Source organism: Mustela nivalis, assembly GCF_964662115.1.
Source record: "Mustela nivalis genome assembly, chromosome: 1".
NCBI lineage: Eukaryota > Metazoa > Chordata > Mammalia > Carnivora > Mustelidae > Mustela > Mustela nivalis.
In genome coordinates, this window is record NC_139020.1 from 149,898,986 (window position 1) to 149,913,544 (window position 14,559).

The window sequence follows — 14,559 nt, forward strand, 5'->3', positions numbered from 1 at the left end:
CTGGAGGAGGGATCCCCTTTCTTCATATCCTCGCCAGCATCTGTCAATTCCTGACTTCTAATTTTAGCCATTCTGACTGGTGTGAGATGGTATCTCATTGTGGTTTTGATTTGTATTTCCCTGATGGCAAGTGATGTGGAGCACTTTCTCATTTGTCTGTTGGCCATCTGGATGTCTTCTTTGCAGAAATGTCTGTTCATGTCCTCAGCCCATTTCTTTCTTTTTTAAATGCTTTTCCCCCCTTTCCTATTTTTTTAAAATTCTTTTTAGTATTCCAGAATTCATTATTTATGTACCACACCAAGTGTTCCATGTAATAGGGCCCTCCATAATTATACCCACCACCAGGTTCACCCAACCTCCCACCCCCATCCCTTCTAAAACCCTCAGATTGTTTTTCAGAGTCCATAGTCTCTCATGGTTCGTCTCTCCCTCCATTTCCCCCAACTCCCTTCTCCTCTCCTTCTCCCCATGTCCTCCATGTTATTTCTTATGCTCCACAAATAAGTGAAACCATATGATCATTGACTCTCTCTGTTTGACTTATTTCATTCAGCATAATCTCTTCCAGTCCCGTCCATGTTGATACAAAAGTTGGGTATTCATCCTTTCTGATGGAGGCATAATACTCCATTGTATATATGGACCATATCCATTCATCTGTTGAAGCGCATCTTGGTTCTTTTCACAGTTTGATGACTGTGGCCATTGCTGCTATGAACATTGGGGTACAGATGGCCCTTCTTTTCACTACATCTGTATCTTTGGGGTAAATACCCAGTAGTGCAATTGTAGGGTCATAGGGAAGCTCTATTTTTCATTTCTTAAGGAATATCCACACTGTTTTCCAAAGTGGCTGTACCAACTTGCATTCCCACCAACAGTGTAAGAGGGTTTCCCTTTCTCCACATCTTCTCCAACACAAGTTGTTTTCTGTCTTGTTAATTTTGGCCATTCTAACTGGTATAAGGTGGTATCTCAATGTGGTTTTGATTTGAATCTCCCTGATGGCTAGTGATGATGAACATTTTTTCATGTGTCTGTTAGCCATTTGTATGTCTTCACTGGAGAAGTGTCTGTTCATGTCTTCTGGATATCAGCCCTTTGTCTGTATTGTCATTTACGAATATCTTCTCCCATTCTATGGGTTGCCTCTTTGTTTTGTTGACTGTTTCCTTTGCTGTGCAGAAGCTTTTGATTTTGATAAAGTCCCCAAAATTCATTTTCACTTTTGTTTCCTTTGCCTTTGGAGACATATCTTGAAAGAAGTTGCTGTGGCTGATATCGAACAGGTTACTGCCTATGTTCTCCTCTAGGATTCTGATGGATTCCTGTCTCACTTTGAGGTCTTTTATCCATTTTGAGTTTATCTTTGTGTACAGTGTAAGAGAATGGTCGAGTTTCATTCTTCTACACATACTTGTCCAATTTTCCCAGCAATATTTATAGAAGAGACTGTCTTTTTTCCATTGTATATTTTTTCCTGCTTTGCCGAAGATTATTTGACCATAGAGTTGATGGTCCACATCTGGGCCCTCTACTCTGTTCCACTGGTCTATGTGTCTGTTTTTATGGCAGTACCATGCTGTCTTGGTGATCATAGCTTTGTAGTAAAGCTTGAAATCAGGCAACGTGGTGGCCCCAGTTTTTTTTTTTCAACATTTCCTTAGCAATTCGGGGTCTCTTCTGATTCCATACAAATTTTAGGGTTGTTTGCTCCAGCTCTTTGAAAAATGCTGGTGGAATTTTGATCAGAATGGCACTGAAAGTATAGATTGCTCTAGGCAGTATAGACATTTTAACAATGCCCGTTTCTTGATTGGATTATTCGTTCTTTGGGTGTTGAGTTTGATAAGATCTTTATAGATTTTTTGGATACTAGTCCTTTATCTGATATGTCCTTTGCAAGTATCTTCTCCCATTCTGTCAGTTGTCTTTTGGTTTTATTGACTCTTTTCTTTGCTGTGCAAAAGCTTTTGATCTTGATGAAGTCCCAATAGTTCACTTTTGCCCTTGCTTCCCTTGCCTTTGGCGATATTTTTAGGAAGAAATTGCCATGGCTGAGGTCGAAGAGGTTGCTGCCTGTGTTCTCCTCAAAGATTTTGATGGATTCCTTTCTCACATTGAGGTCCTTCATCCATTTTGAATCTATTTTCGTGTGCAGTATAAGGAAATGGTCCAGTTTCATTTTTCTGCATGCAGCTGTCCAATTTTCCCAACGCCATTTGTTGAAGAGACTGTCTTTTTTCCATTGGACATTCTTTTCTGCTTTAATGAAAATTAGTTGACCATAGAGTTGAGGGTCTATTTCTGGGCTTTCTATTGTGTTCCACTGATTTATGTGTCTGTATTTGTGCCAGTACCATACTGTCTTGATGATGACAGCTTTGTAATAGAGCTAGAAGTCTGGAATTGTGATGCCTCCAGCTTTGGCTTTCTTTTTCAACATTCCTCTGGCTATTTGGGGTCTTTTCTGGTTCCATATAAATTTTAGGATTACTTGTTTCATTTCTTTGGAAAAAAAATTGACGGTATTTTGATAGGGATTGCATTAAATATGCACATTGCTTTAGGTAGCATAGACATTTTCACAATATTTGTTCTTCTAATCCATGAGCATGGAATGATTTTCCATTTCTTTGTGGCTTCCTCAATTTCATGAGTACTTTACAGTTTTCTGAGACCAGATTCTTTGCCTCTTTGTTTAGGTTTATTCCTAGGTATCTTATGGTTTTGGATGCAAATGTAAATGGGATCGATTCCTTAATTTCTCTTTCTTTTGTCTTGTTGTTGATGTACAGAAATGCAACTGGTTTCTGTGCATTGATTTTATATCCTGACGGTTTGCTGAATTCCTGTACAAGTTCTAGCAGATTTGGAGTGGAGTCTTTTGGGTTTTCCACATAAAATATCATATCATCGGCAAAGAGTGAGAGTTTGACTTCTCTGTTAACTTGGATGCATTTAGTTTCTTCTTGTTGTCTGATTGCAGAGGCTAGGACTTCTAGTATTACGTTGCATAGTAGTGGTGATAGTGGATAGCCATGCCATGTTCCTGACCTTAGGGGAATTGAGAATTATATTCACTGTGGGTTTTTCATAGATGGCTTTTATGATATTGAGTGATATGTGTACCCTCTAACCTTACATTTTGAAGAGTTTTGATCAAGAAAGGATGCTGTACTTTGTCAAATGCTTTTTCAGCATTTATTGAGAGTATCATATCCTTTATTAACTTATTTTTCTCACATGGACTGATTTGCCGATGTTGAACCAAACTTGAAGCCCTGGAATGTATCCTAATTGGTCGTGGTGAATAATCTTTTCAATGTACTGTTGGATCCCTTAGCTAGTAGTTTGGTGAGCATTTTTGCATCTGTGTTCATCAAGGATACTGGTCTGTAATTCCTTTTTTTATGGGGTCTTTGTCTGGTTTTGGGATCAAGGTACTGCTGGCCTCATAAAATGAGTTTGGAGGTTTTCCTTCCATTTCAATTTTTTTGCAACAGTTTCAGGAAAATAAGTATTAATTCTTCTTTAAATGTTTGGTAGAATTCCCTGGAAAGCCATCTGGCAATGGGCTCTTGTTTTTTGGGAGATTTTTGATGACTGCTACAATCTCTTTACTGGCTATGGATCTGTTCAGATTTTCTATTTTTTCCTGGTTCAGTTTTGGTAGTTTGTATGTCTCTACGAATGCGTCCATATCTTCCAGATTGTCCAATTTGCTGGCATATAGTTGCTCATAATATGTTCTTATAATTGTTTGTATTTCTTTGGTGTTGGTTGTGATCGCTCCTCTTTCATTCATGATTTCATTAATTTGGGTCCTTTCTCTTTTCTTTTTGATAAGTCTGGCTAGGGGTTTATCAATCTTATTAATTCTTTCAAAGAACAAGCTCCAATTTTGCTGATCTTACTACTGTTCTTTTGGTTCCTATTTCATTGATTTCTGCTCTAATTTGTATTATTTCTCTTCTCCTGCTGGGTTTCAGATTTGTTTGCTGTTCTTTCTCCAATTTCTTTAGGTGTAGAGTTAGGTTTTGTATTTGAGCCCTTTCTTGTTTCTTTCTTTCTTTTCTTTTTTTAATTAACATATACTGTGTTATTTGCCCCAGGGCTACAGGTCTGTGAATCATCAAGCTTACACATTTCAAAGCACTCACCATGGCCTATACCCTCCCCAATGTCCATAACCCAGCCACCATATCCCTACTCCCCTACCCACCAGCAAGCCTCAGTTTGTTTTGTGAGACTAAGAGTCTTTTATGGTTTGTCTCCCTCCTGATCCCTTGTTTCATTTATTCTCTCCCAACTGCCTGAATCCCCTCTTTCTTGTTTCTTGAGAAAGGCTTGTATCACTATATACTTTCTTCTCATGGCTGCCTTCACTGTGTCCCAAGAATTTTTGACAGTTGTGTTTTCATTTTCATTTGTTTTCCATGAACTTCCAAAAAATTCTTCATTCATTTTCTAGTTGACCCATTCATTCTTTTATAGGATGCTCTTTAGCTTCCATGTATTTGCATTCTTTCCAACTTTTCTCTTGTGACTGAATTCTAGTTTCAAAGCACTATGGTCTGAAAATATGCAGGGAATGTTCCAAATCTATTGGTTCTGGGTGGGAACTGATTTGTGACCCAGAATGTGATCTACTCTGGAGAATGTTCTTTGCACACTAGAGAAGAATGTGTATTCTGTTGCTTTGATGGAATGTTCTAAATATATCTGTGATGCCCATCTAGTCCACTATGTCATTTAAAGCCTTTATTTCCTTGTTGATCTTTTGCTTAAATGACCTGCCCATTTCATTGAGGGGGTTGTATTACTGTCATTGTGTTTCTTTGATTTTGTCATTAATTGTCTTACATAATTGGCTGCTCCCATGTTAGTGGCATAGATATTTAAAATTGTTAGATCTTACTGGACAGACTCTTTAAGTATGATATAGTATCCTTCCTCATTTCTTATTATAGTTTTTGGTTTAAAACCTAATTTGTTTGATATAAGGATTGCCACCCCAGCTTTCTTTTGATGTCCTTTAGCATGGTAAATTGTTTTCCACCCCCTCACTTTAATTCTAGAGGTGTCTCTGAGTCTAAAATGAGTTTCTTATAAACAGCATATTCATTTTTTTTAAAAGAATTTTATTTATTTGACAGAGAGTGAGAGGAGAGAGAGCACAAGTGGGAGGAGCAGCAGAGGGAGAGGGGTAAGCAGACTCCCTGCTGAGCAGGGAGCCCAATGTGGGACTCAACCCAGGATCCTGAGATCATGACCTGAGCCAAAGGCAGTGGCTTAACCCACTGAGCCACCCAGGTGCCCCAATGGTTTTTTTTTTTAATCCATTCTGATACCCTGTGTCTTTTGATTGGGGGCATTTATCCTATTTACATTCAGGATAACTACTGAAAGATATGAATTTAGTGCCTTTGTATTGCCTATAAGATGACTGTTATTGTATATTGTCTCTGTTCCTTTCTGGTCTATGTTATTTTCAGGCTTTCTCTTTGCTTAGATGTCCCCTTTCAATATTTCCTGTAGGGCTGGTTTGGTGTTTACAAATTCTTTTAGTTTTTGTTTGTCCTGGAAGCTTTTTATCTCTCCTTCTATTTTCAATGACAGTCTAGCTGAATATAGTATTCTTGGCTGCATATTTTTCTCATTTAGTGTCCTGAATATATCATGTCAGTCCTTTCTGGCCTACCAGGTCTCTGTGGTTAGATTTGCTGCCAATCTAATATGTCTCCACTGTAGGTTACAGACTTCTTATCTAGAGCTGCTTTCAGAATTTTCTGTCTCTGAGGCTTGTAAGTTTCAGTATTAGATGATGGGCTGTTGACTTATTTTTATTGATTTTGAGGTGGCTTCTCTGTGCCTCCTGGATTTTGATAACTGTTCCTTTCCCCATATTAGGGATGTTCTCCAATATAATTTTCTCTGATACACCTTCTGCCCCTCTCTCTTTCTTCTTCTGGGATCCTAATTATCCTAATATTGTTTAATATTATGGTATCACTTATCTCTCAAATTCTCTGCTTGTGATCCAGTAATTATTTCTCTTTTTCTTGGCTTCTTTATTTTCCATCATTTGGTCTTCTATATCACTAATTCTTTTTCTGTATCATTTATCCCAGCTGTTAGAGCCTCCATTTTTTTTTTTTTTTTTTGCACCTCATTAATAGCCTGATTTTAACTTGGTTAGATTTTAGTTCATTTCTCCAGAAAGGGATTTTCTAGTATCTTCTATCGCTTTTTCAAGTCCAGCTATGATCTTTAAAATCATCATACTGAACTCTAGTTCCAACATCTAACTAATGTCTATATTGATTAGGTCCCTGGCAGTTGGTATTTCCTCTTGCTCTTTTTTTGAGGTGAGTTTTTCTGTTTTGTCATTTCGTCCAGAGAATAATAGAAGAGTGAGAAAAAAAAATGCTAATAGGGTAACAACCACCTCAGAAAAATATACACCAAAGAAATCAGAAGAGACCCAAAACTCAGGAGAAAAGAAAGGAAAACAAATGATCAGGCTTGTGAACAGAACAGAGTCACACCCTAGATTTAATGTGTATTTTGGTCTGTTAAAAGAAACTGCCTCTCAAAATGTTAAAGAAAAACATATATACAAAAATAAGGGTAAATACGATGAAGGGATGGAATATGATTTATAAAGGTGAAAATTAAAGATTTCAAAAAAGCAATCAAGTTCATTGAAAAAAAATTTAGAAAAAAAAGAGAATGTGATCAGGCAGGAGACTAGAACCAAGTCATTCACTATATTTAGAGTATATTTTGGTCTATTATTTGAAACTGTATACCACAAATTTAAAGAAAGAAAAATATATATAAAAAGAAATAAGGTTAAACACAATGAAGGGATAGAATATGACTGTAAAATGAAAATTAAAAAAGGGTTTTAAAGAGGAATTAATAAGATATTGGTTAAAAGAGAAAAGAAGAAAAATTTTAAAAAATAGAAAAAGAAAAAATAAAGAAAATTTTTAAAATTAACTTTGAAAGACTAGAGAATCATGGGGAAAAAGCCATGAATTCTATGTACTGTATTCACCTAGTGCTGGAGTTTTGCAATTCTCATTTATCAGTAAACTTAGCCTTGGCCAGATGTTCTTGCTGATCTTCTTTGGGAAGGGCCTTTTACAGTGATTCTCAAATGTCTTTGCCTGAGGTGGAACTGTACAGCCTTTGCCAGGGGCCAGGCTATGAAATCTCCTTGGGTGTGCTCTCAGTTTACGTTTTGTTCCCTAAATGCTTTCCATATAGCTTTGGAGGACAAGAATGAAGATGGCGGCCTCCCAGTCTCTGACCCAGTGGAGCCGAGAGCTCAGGGCCTCACTCCTCAGTGTGCCCTCAGAGAAAAGCAGTCAATCACTTCTGTCTCCCTGGTCTCTGGCCGCACTATGTACTCACCTGGCCTATAACCAAGCATTTCTATCTCTGGCACAAGGCCTCGTTTGGAGTCTCCAAACCCAGCAGATTCCCGCAGTGCACTCTCGTGCTATTCCTCCCAGGGGAAGGTGAGTCTCCCTGGATCTGCTGCTTGTGGGGTCCCTGCTTGAAGAGTAGTGGCTCAACTGTGAAGTGGATCATGGTTTATGGCAACCCTGAGCTGAGAGCCCTCTCCCTGGCTCCATCTCTACAGCCCGCTTCTCTGCTCTGATACCTGGGAGCTCTCCCATACTCAGAGACCCCCAGTCTTTCTGTGACTCCGAGGGACCTGAGACCACACTGTCTCAGTGAGGACTCCACCCCCCACCTAGCTACTGGGGTGACAACCCTGCATGGAGCAGACTTCTAAAAGTTCTGATTTTCTGCTCTGCTGCTCTCTCATTTCCCAAGAGCCAGTCCCCCCGCCCCTCGCAGTCTATCTTCTTGTATATCACCTTAGACTGACCTCTCCGCACGTCCTACCTTCTGTAAAGTGGTCGCTTTTCTGTTCATAGAATTGCTGCTCTTCTTCTCTTCAATCTCCTATTGAGTTTGTAGGTGTTCAGAATGGTTTGATAACTATCTAGCTGAATTCCTGGGACCTGATGTAATTTAGGTCTTCTACTTCTTTGCCATCTTGCACCCCTCACCCCCCAAAACATAAAGGTTTTAATTATGTCTTGTCTCCAGAAAAGCACATGTCCTTAACAGTGGATTGATAATAGTTCCAATAACTAATGGCTATCCAGGAAGAGGTGGGCAACCATTTGTTTGGATAGGATACAATTGGATAATTACATCCTATCACAAGGAGCAAAATTCCAGGTGTGATAAAGGAGTTTTTGGAAGGATTATTTTCAGTAGTATAATATATAAAAACACAGTCACCCTTGTGAGAATGAAACTAGAAGATTAGAAAATGAAGAAAGGCACAGCGGAGTCAGCTATTATGTTATTACACATCAGGTACTCTATATACGTTGCTTTACGTGATACCCATGGCACTCTCATGCAGCACCTACAGGCGCCTTCACTTTGTAGAAGAGAGTGGACACTCGGAGAGGGGAAATAATTTGTCCTAGAGTCATATTCCTGACCCAGGCCTGCTGACTCCCAAGTCATGGTTCTTCTAGTTCTCTATGCAAATTATCATAGAAAGAATTTACCAGAAGAAGAGCACATAATATTTTTGCTGACAACAAGGTAGCTACAAGCTGCCATGATAGAATGAGTCACTGTGGATTCAACTTACTTCAGGGAGGAATCCCCAACACCAATGCAGCCTCGCAAGCTGAGCTTCCTCAGGAATCCACCGCATCGCTTGGAGATATTTTCCACCACTCGACCCTGGAATCAAAAAAAGTCAGAAAAAAATATCATTTTTCATGCTGCTTATCTAACAGCATGATAACCTGAAATTTAGAAATGGAATATATTTTTTCCAGGTGTAATGAAGCCATTTTGGAGCATTCCTCCAACACTCCACTCTTCCTAAAGGAGCTGCAAGCATTGAAAAATGTTTTCAATTAAAGCATTAAGTATTCAAAAAAACCACCAAACCTTAGTGCACTTTATTTTGACAGCTTTAACCCTGGAGCTAGGCCTCCCCTACTCAGGGCTCGGAGCTACTGCACCAGTTGCAAGGTTTTTTGAGGTCAGCTGTGGGAACACTGGCTGCTAAGCAGCAATCTAAAACAACATTGCTCAAAAAAACAAATTCTATTTTAGCTACACATTACCACTCTAAAAGTTTGAAAATGTATTATAAAAGTTCCCCCTCATGCTCCTTAGTAATCACCTATAAACATATTTGCTTTGAAATAGAAAACTTGGCTGGATACTGGCAGATACATTAAAAGAAAAAAAATGAACACTGATAAAGGACTTTGACTTTTTCAGGCACGATTTTAACACTTTCTTGTACTTATTATGGCTCAGTTACTATTCCCAACAACTTCATGGTCTACTACTCCACAATGGAGATAATGAAGAGTATGTCTAGAATACAAATCTTTCAGGTCATCTCTTGTTACATTACCATGCACTGTGATTCAAGTCAATGGAAAACTACAAATCAATCCAGGCAGGACTACCAATGGTCCATACACTTCAGGATTGATGGTTTGGGTTATTATACCAGGTAGAGAACCATGACCAGCTGAGGTGCTTGCTGCGAAGGGAGCACAGAATGGGGAGTAGAAGAAGACAGTTGAAAATATCAACTACCATCATGCAACCAATTAGAGAAATGAAAACTCTGTCATGAATGCTTCTCCTTATTTTGTTATGAGTATGTGTGTATGTAAAGCCAATATATTTGTTTTCTTTCCTCTTCTGTTCCCTTATGTAAAATAAGATGTACTGACAAGTATTTAAGTATCATTAATTCTATATCATACTATTTAAGATACAGGATATGAAGAAGAGTGAACACTCAAGGACATTCTCCTTCTGAGGAAGGAGTTAGTGTGTTTCTGGTTGTACACTGGATACTTGTACCACATTAGGTTGAATTTGGACCTTGTTATTTTCTTTATTTGGAGATTAAGTATGGCTTAAGGTGATATATATGGGTGCCAAGTTGACAAGGGGTGAACATTTGATAATTAATCTGATGCATCAACTTGACTGGACCACAGGATATGCAAACATTTGGCCCAACAGTATTCTGTATGAGTCTGTGAAGGTATTTCTGGATAAGGTTACCACTTGAATCAATAGAGAAAGAAAAGTCGCAGTGGGTGAGCCTCATCCAATCAAGTGAAGACCTGAATAGAATAAAAAAGGCTGAGTAAGTGGGAACTCGCCATGCATGACTGATTGAGCTAAGACAGTGGTCCTTCATGGCCTTTGGACTGGGACAGAAAAACATCAGTTCTTCTTAAGTCTGGAACCTGTCAGCTTTCAGACTGGAATCTACCCCATGGGCTCTGCTGGTGCACAGGTCAGACTGGAGCTCCGTATCAGCTCTCTTGAGTCTCCAGCTTCCTGACTGCAGATCTTAGTACTTCTCAGCCTCCATAATCACATGATCCAATTCCTCAATATAAATTTCTGTGTTTGTATACATACAGACCCTATTAATTTTTTCTCTGGAGAATCCTGACAATTAACAGACTGGATTCAAAGCTTCATTTAGCAAATAAAGAAATTAAATGGTCAAATTGCCAAGGTTACCCTTTAGTGAGTGGGTTAGAGTTCTAACAGAGTTACTTGATTCTAAAGGCTGCAGAACTACTCCTCCACAAGGGAGTAAATACTGAAAGAGGACCATTTGGGTCTTTAAAAAAAAAAGCTATTATCCTCACTTTTTTTTTTTTTTTATCCTCACTTTCTAACATGGCAATCTTGACACTGAACTGTAAGCACTAAGCATTCACTAGGACACATCAAACCACAAGATCACAGGAGCAAGGCTCACACATATTGTTACCTGGCTAACATCTCCAGATGAAAATCTACACTCTGATATTGTTAGCAGCTTTATTTATGCTTTTGTGAGTATTTCCTAAGTTAATAAATGGCTGTCACTGGAGGTAGGGAAGCTTATAATTTGGAAATCTAAGATAAACATTTAAGTAAAAAATAAAACAGTGAAAACCCCTCCATACCAACATCTACAGATGAGGTACACAACATATTTTTCTCCATTTCAAGTTGGTTACATTTATATAAGCTTTCTATTCTTCCTTTCTTTGGAGTAAAAGCTTTGGTACTCAGATTAAAAAAAAATTACATTCAGAATTTTCTGCTGTACTGTTTCCAATGAAGAAAAAATGAGCTCAGAGTTTCCAAATGCAAAATCCAAGTCAATGACTGTGTATTATCCATTTAGATAGTATGTTGAATGATGATGATAGTATGATAGGATAGATTTTGGAATGAACAGCTTTCGAGAAAAATAAGGCCTAAATGGAGAGACCTTAGGAGTTATAACTTTTAGATTAGCATGCTACTTGGTTATTTCTTATTTTTGGCTTGGTGGAATCTTTATTAACCATGAAGACACTGACAAAAAATGTCCAACTTTTAAAGACATGGAAAATGCCTAAACATCAGGGTAACAACACTGATTCAGGAAAGAGTGATGCTCAAGGAAAGGCAAAATGTACACTTGTCATCTGGATGCTTTATTCTACCTTCTCTCTGAAACACAACAGTCACATTGTGTTCATGGTACCTACTGTTTCCTTCTAACTGACTGAACCACCCAGGAATCCCCCTACTGTTTCCTCTTACTAGATGAATGACCTTGGGTAAGTTACTCAAGCTTTTTGTGCCTCAGTTTCTTCAATATGGTGTTTTTGAGAAAATTAAATGGATATTTGTAAGCTACTTAAATAGTGCCAGGCACATAGTAAATAGTTAGTATATTAATCCTGAACCTTGGTACATTCTCTTTCTCTTAACATACCCATAAATCATCATTTTCATCCCAAAGAAATAATTTTAGATGATCAGTTTATCCATGGAATGCTTCCTGGGGTGAGTATCCAATGGGTCCTATTTAAAGATTTTATTTATTTATTTGACAGAGAGAGAGATCACAAATAGGCAGAGAGACAGACAGAGAGAGAGATGAGGAGAAGCAGGCTCCCCGCTGAGCAGAGAGCCCCATGCGGGACTCGATCCCAGGCCCCTGGGATCATGACCTGAGCCAAAGGCAGAGGCCTAACCCACTGAGCCACCCAGGTGCCCCCAATGTGTCCTATTTAAAGAACACAGGGGGCTCCAACACTTGATTCATAATCCAGTCTGGATTCAAGTTGTTAGCCCCGAAAGAGGAACTAAATAATATTAGGCTAGACTAATACTAATATGGTGCTATCTATTTTAAGTTTTCACATGTAGGGGCACCTGGGTGGCTCAGTTGGTTAAGCATCTGATTTCTGCTCAGGTAATGAAACTGGCTGGGGTCCTGGCATCAAGTCCTGCATCAGGCTCCGAGTCTGCTTCTCCCTCTGCCCTTCACCCTGCTCATGTTCTCTTTCTCTCTCTTGTTCTCACTCTCTCTGTCAAATAAATAAATAAAGTTTTAAACAAAAAGTTTTTATATGTAATTCTTTATATAGATGGTTACCCATAAACTCATCTTTCCTTTAGTGGAAGTACTCTTAAGTCTTCCTACAATGTATTTATATAGCTATGATCGGCTGTAAGCTAAAATTCTGAAATCAAATAATATACAAGGTAGTGCTATTTACTTGAAATAGTAGTTTTTTAAATCTGAATTTAAAAGTTTTAAATATGCCTTTCAAAAAGTTGTATAGCTCGGGAAAATCATCAAAGAAAACTGAGGGGACAGTAAGAGCCACAAAAATAATAATTTTTAAGAATTTTAAAAAACAACGACTTTCCTTTGGTGAGCAGAAATGACCACAATTTTTGGAATTTAATGTGCTTCTCAGCATCACTAAGTAAACACAATGAACAAAGATCTAGAGATTATCAGTTTGAAGAAGAATACAGGTCAGCATGTTTGGATGGGGCACTGTGGAATCACTGCTATTAAGCCTGGAAAGAGCATTAAAGAACTCCTAATCCAGGGACCACAGTCCAAAACAGCAACTGAGCGCTTATGTATTCAGGCTGGGTGTGAAGCCCTGAGGTTCCTGACCCTTCTCAATTCAAAACACAACATGAGAGGAAACCCACAGTGGGAAACCCTGTGCTCGGCCCCACTTGCTGCAGGTGCTCTGCTCCACTGGTTTGATATGGGATCAGACACTCTCCAGCTGGTAACCTAGAGAAAGAGGGGAAGGGCCTCCACAACTGATCATTAGCTCTTCTAAGGTAACACGAGGTTAAATAACTCAGAGGAAATTGTTTGGGCTCATCTCACTGTTAAGCATGATTATCTCCTTATCCATTAAAAAAAGACACAAAACATACACTTTGGTAGAAACACTTGAGGAAAATGCTATATGAGGAACTGGATTAAAATACAACTCCATGACTACAACTGAATTGGCTAAACGAGAAATGAATAAGGTTCTCCCAACGTTGGGCAGATAAACTTCAGAATCTCCACACCCTTAATACAGTAGTCTAGATAATTATTATTTTTTTAAAAATTATTTATTTGTCAGAGAGAGAGAGAGAGAGTGCACAAGCAGGCAGAATGGCAGGCAGAGGCAGAGAGAGAAGCAGGCTTCCCGCAGAGCAGGGAGCCCGGTGCGGGTCTCGATCCCAGGACCCTGGATCACGACCTGAGCCAAAGGCAGGAGGCTTAATGGACTGAGCCACCCAAGCATCCCAGTCTAGCTAAATATTGTGTGCAGTGAAGATTACTTTCCTCTTTCTTTTTCATTATAAGTTGATATTTAATCTAAAAGTTGTTTTAAAATAAACTTTTCTCATTTGGTCAGGCTTACCACTCTTACATTGGGATATTCACGTATTTCCAGGTAAATACATGAAAATCCTAGAATTATAAACACTTTGAGGATTTTTTTGCCTCTTTATTTTATAGATAATAAAACTGAAGAACTGAGAGAGAATATGGCTTAAGTGGCTGAGCTGCAGTGATATCCCAGGTCTCCATCTTCACTCCTCGACTCATTCTTCTGCCATTTCTCCATTCTTGATGCTGAATTAGAATTCTCAGTAGATCTTTCAGATCAATAAATATTTGTCAGGAGTCTGCTAAGATTAAATCACTGAACTGGGTGTTAATGATGCAGGTTCGGGGCTTTAAAAAGCTAAGCAGCAATACCAAGGCTATAGACATAACAAGGAGGGAAAGTAGTTTGTTACTGATACAGAGCCAAAGCAAAATACAAGCAGAATTTTGGTCTTGATGTACATAGATACCTTCTAGATTTTTTTCCTTCTCTCCTACACTCTGATATCTTAATATTAAATCTAGGGGTGCCGGGGTGGCTCAGTGGATTAAGCCTCTGCTTTGGCTCGGGTCATGATCTCAGGGTCCTGGGATCGAGTCCCGCATCAGGCTCTCTGCTCAGTGGGGAGCCTGCTTCCCCCTCTCTCTCTGCCTGCCTTTCTGCCTGCTTGTGATCTTTCTCTCTGTGTCAAATAAATAAATAAAATATTTAAAAAAATTAAATCTAAATGCAGCAAAAGAAGAAGGCAGGAAAAGTGACCAGTTTACTT

General features: G+C 38.7%; 1 protein-coding gene across 7 annotated transcripts in view; it reads right to left on the reverse strand.

The window, feature by feature from the left end:
• Positions 1-14,559, reverse strand: part of FBXL2 (F-box and leucine rich repeat protein 2) — a 144,514-nt gene that overhangs the window by 43,518 nt on the left and 86,437 nt on the right. For all 7 annotated transcript variants that reach the window (XM_082726128.1, XM_082726127.1, XM_082726126.1 and 4 more), the window contains one exon: positions 8,699-8,793. In XM_082726128.1, coding sequence (XP_082582254.1) covers positions 8,699-8,793 — 95 coding nt within the window. The remainder of the gene's footprint in view (positions 1-8,698; positions 8,794-14,559) is intronic.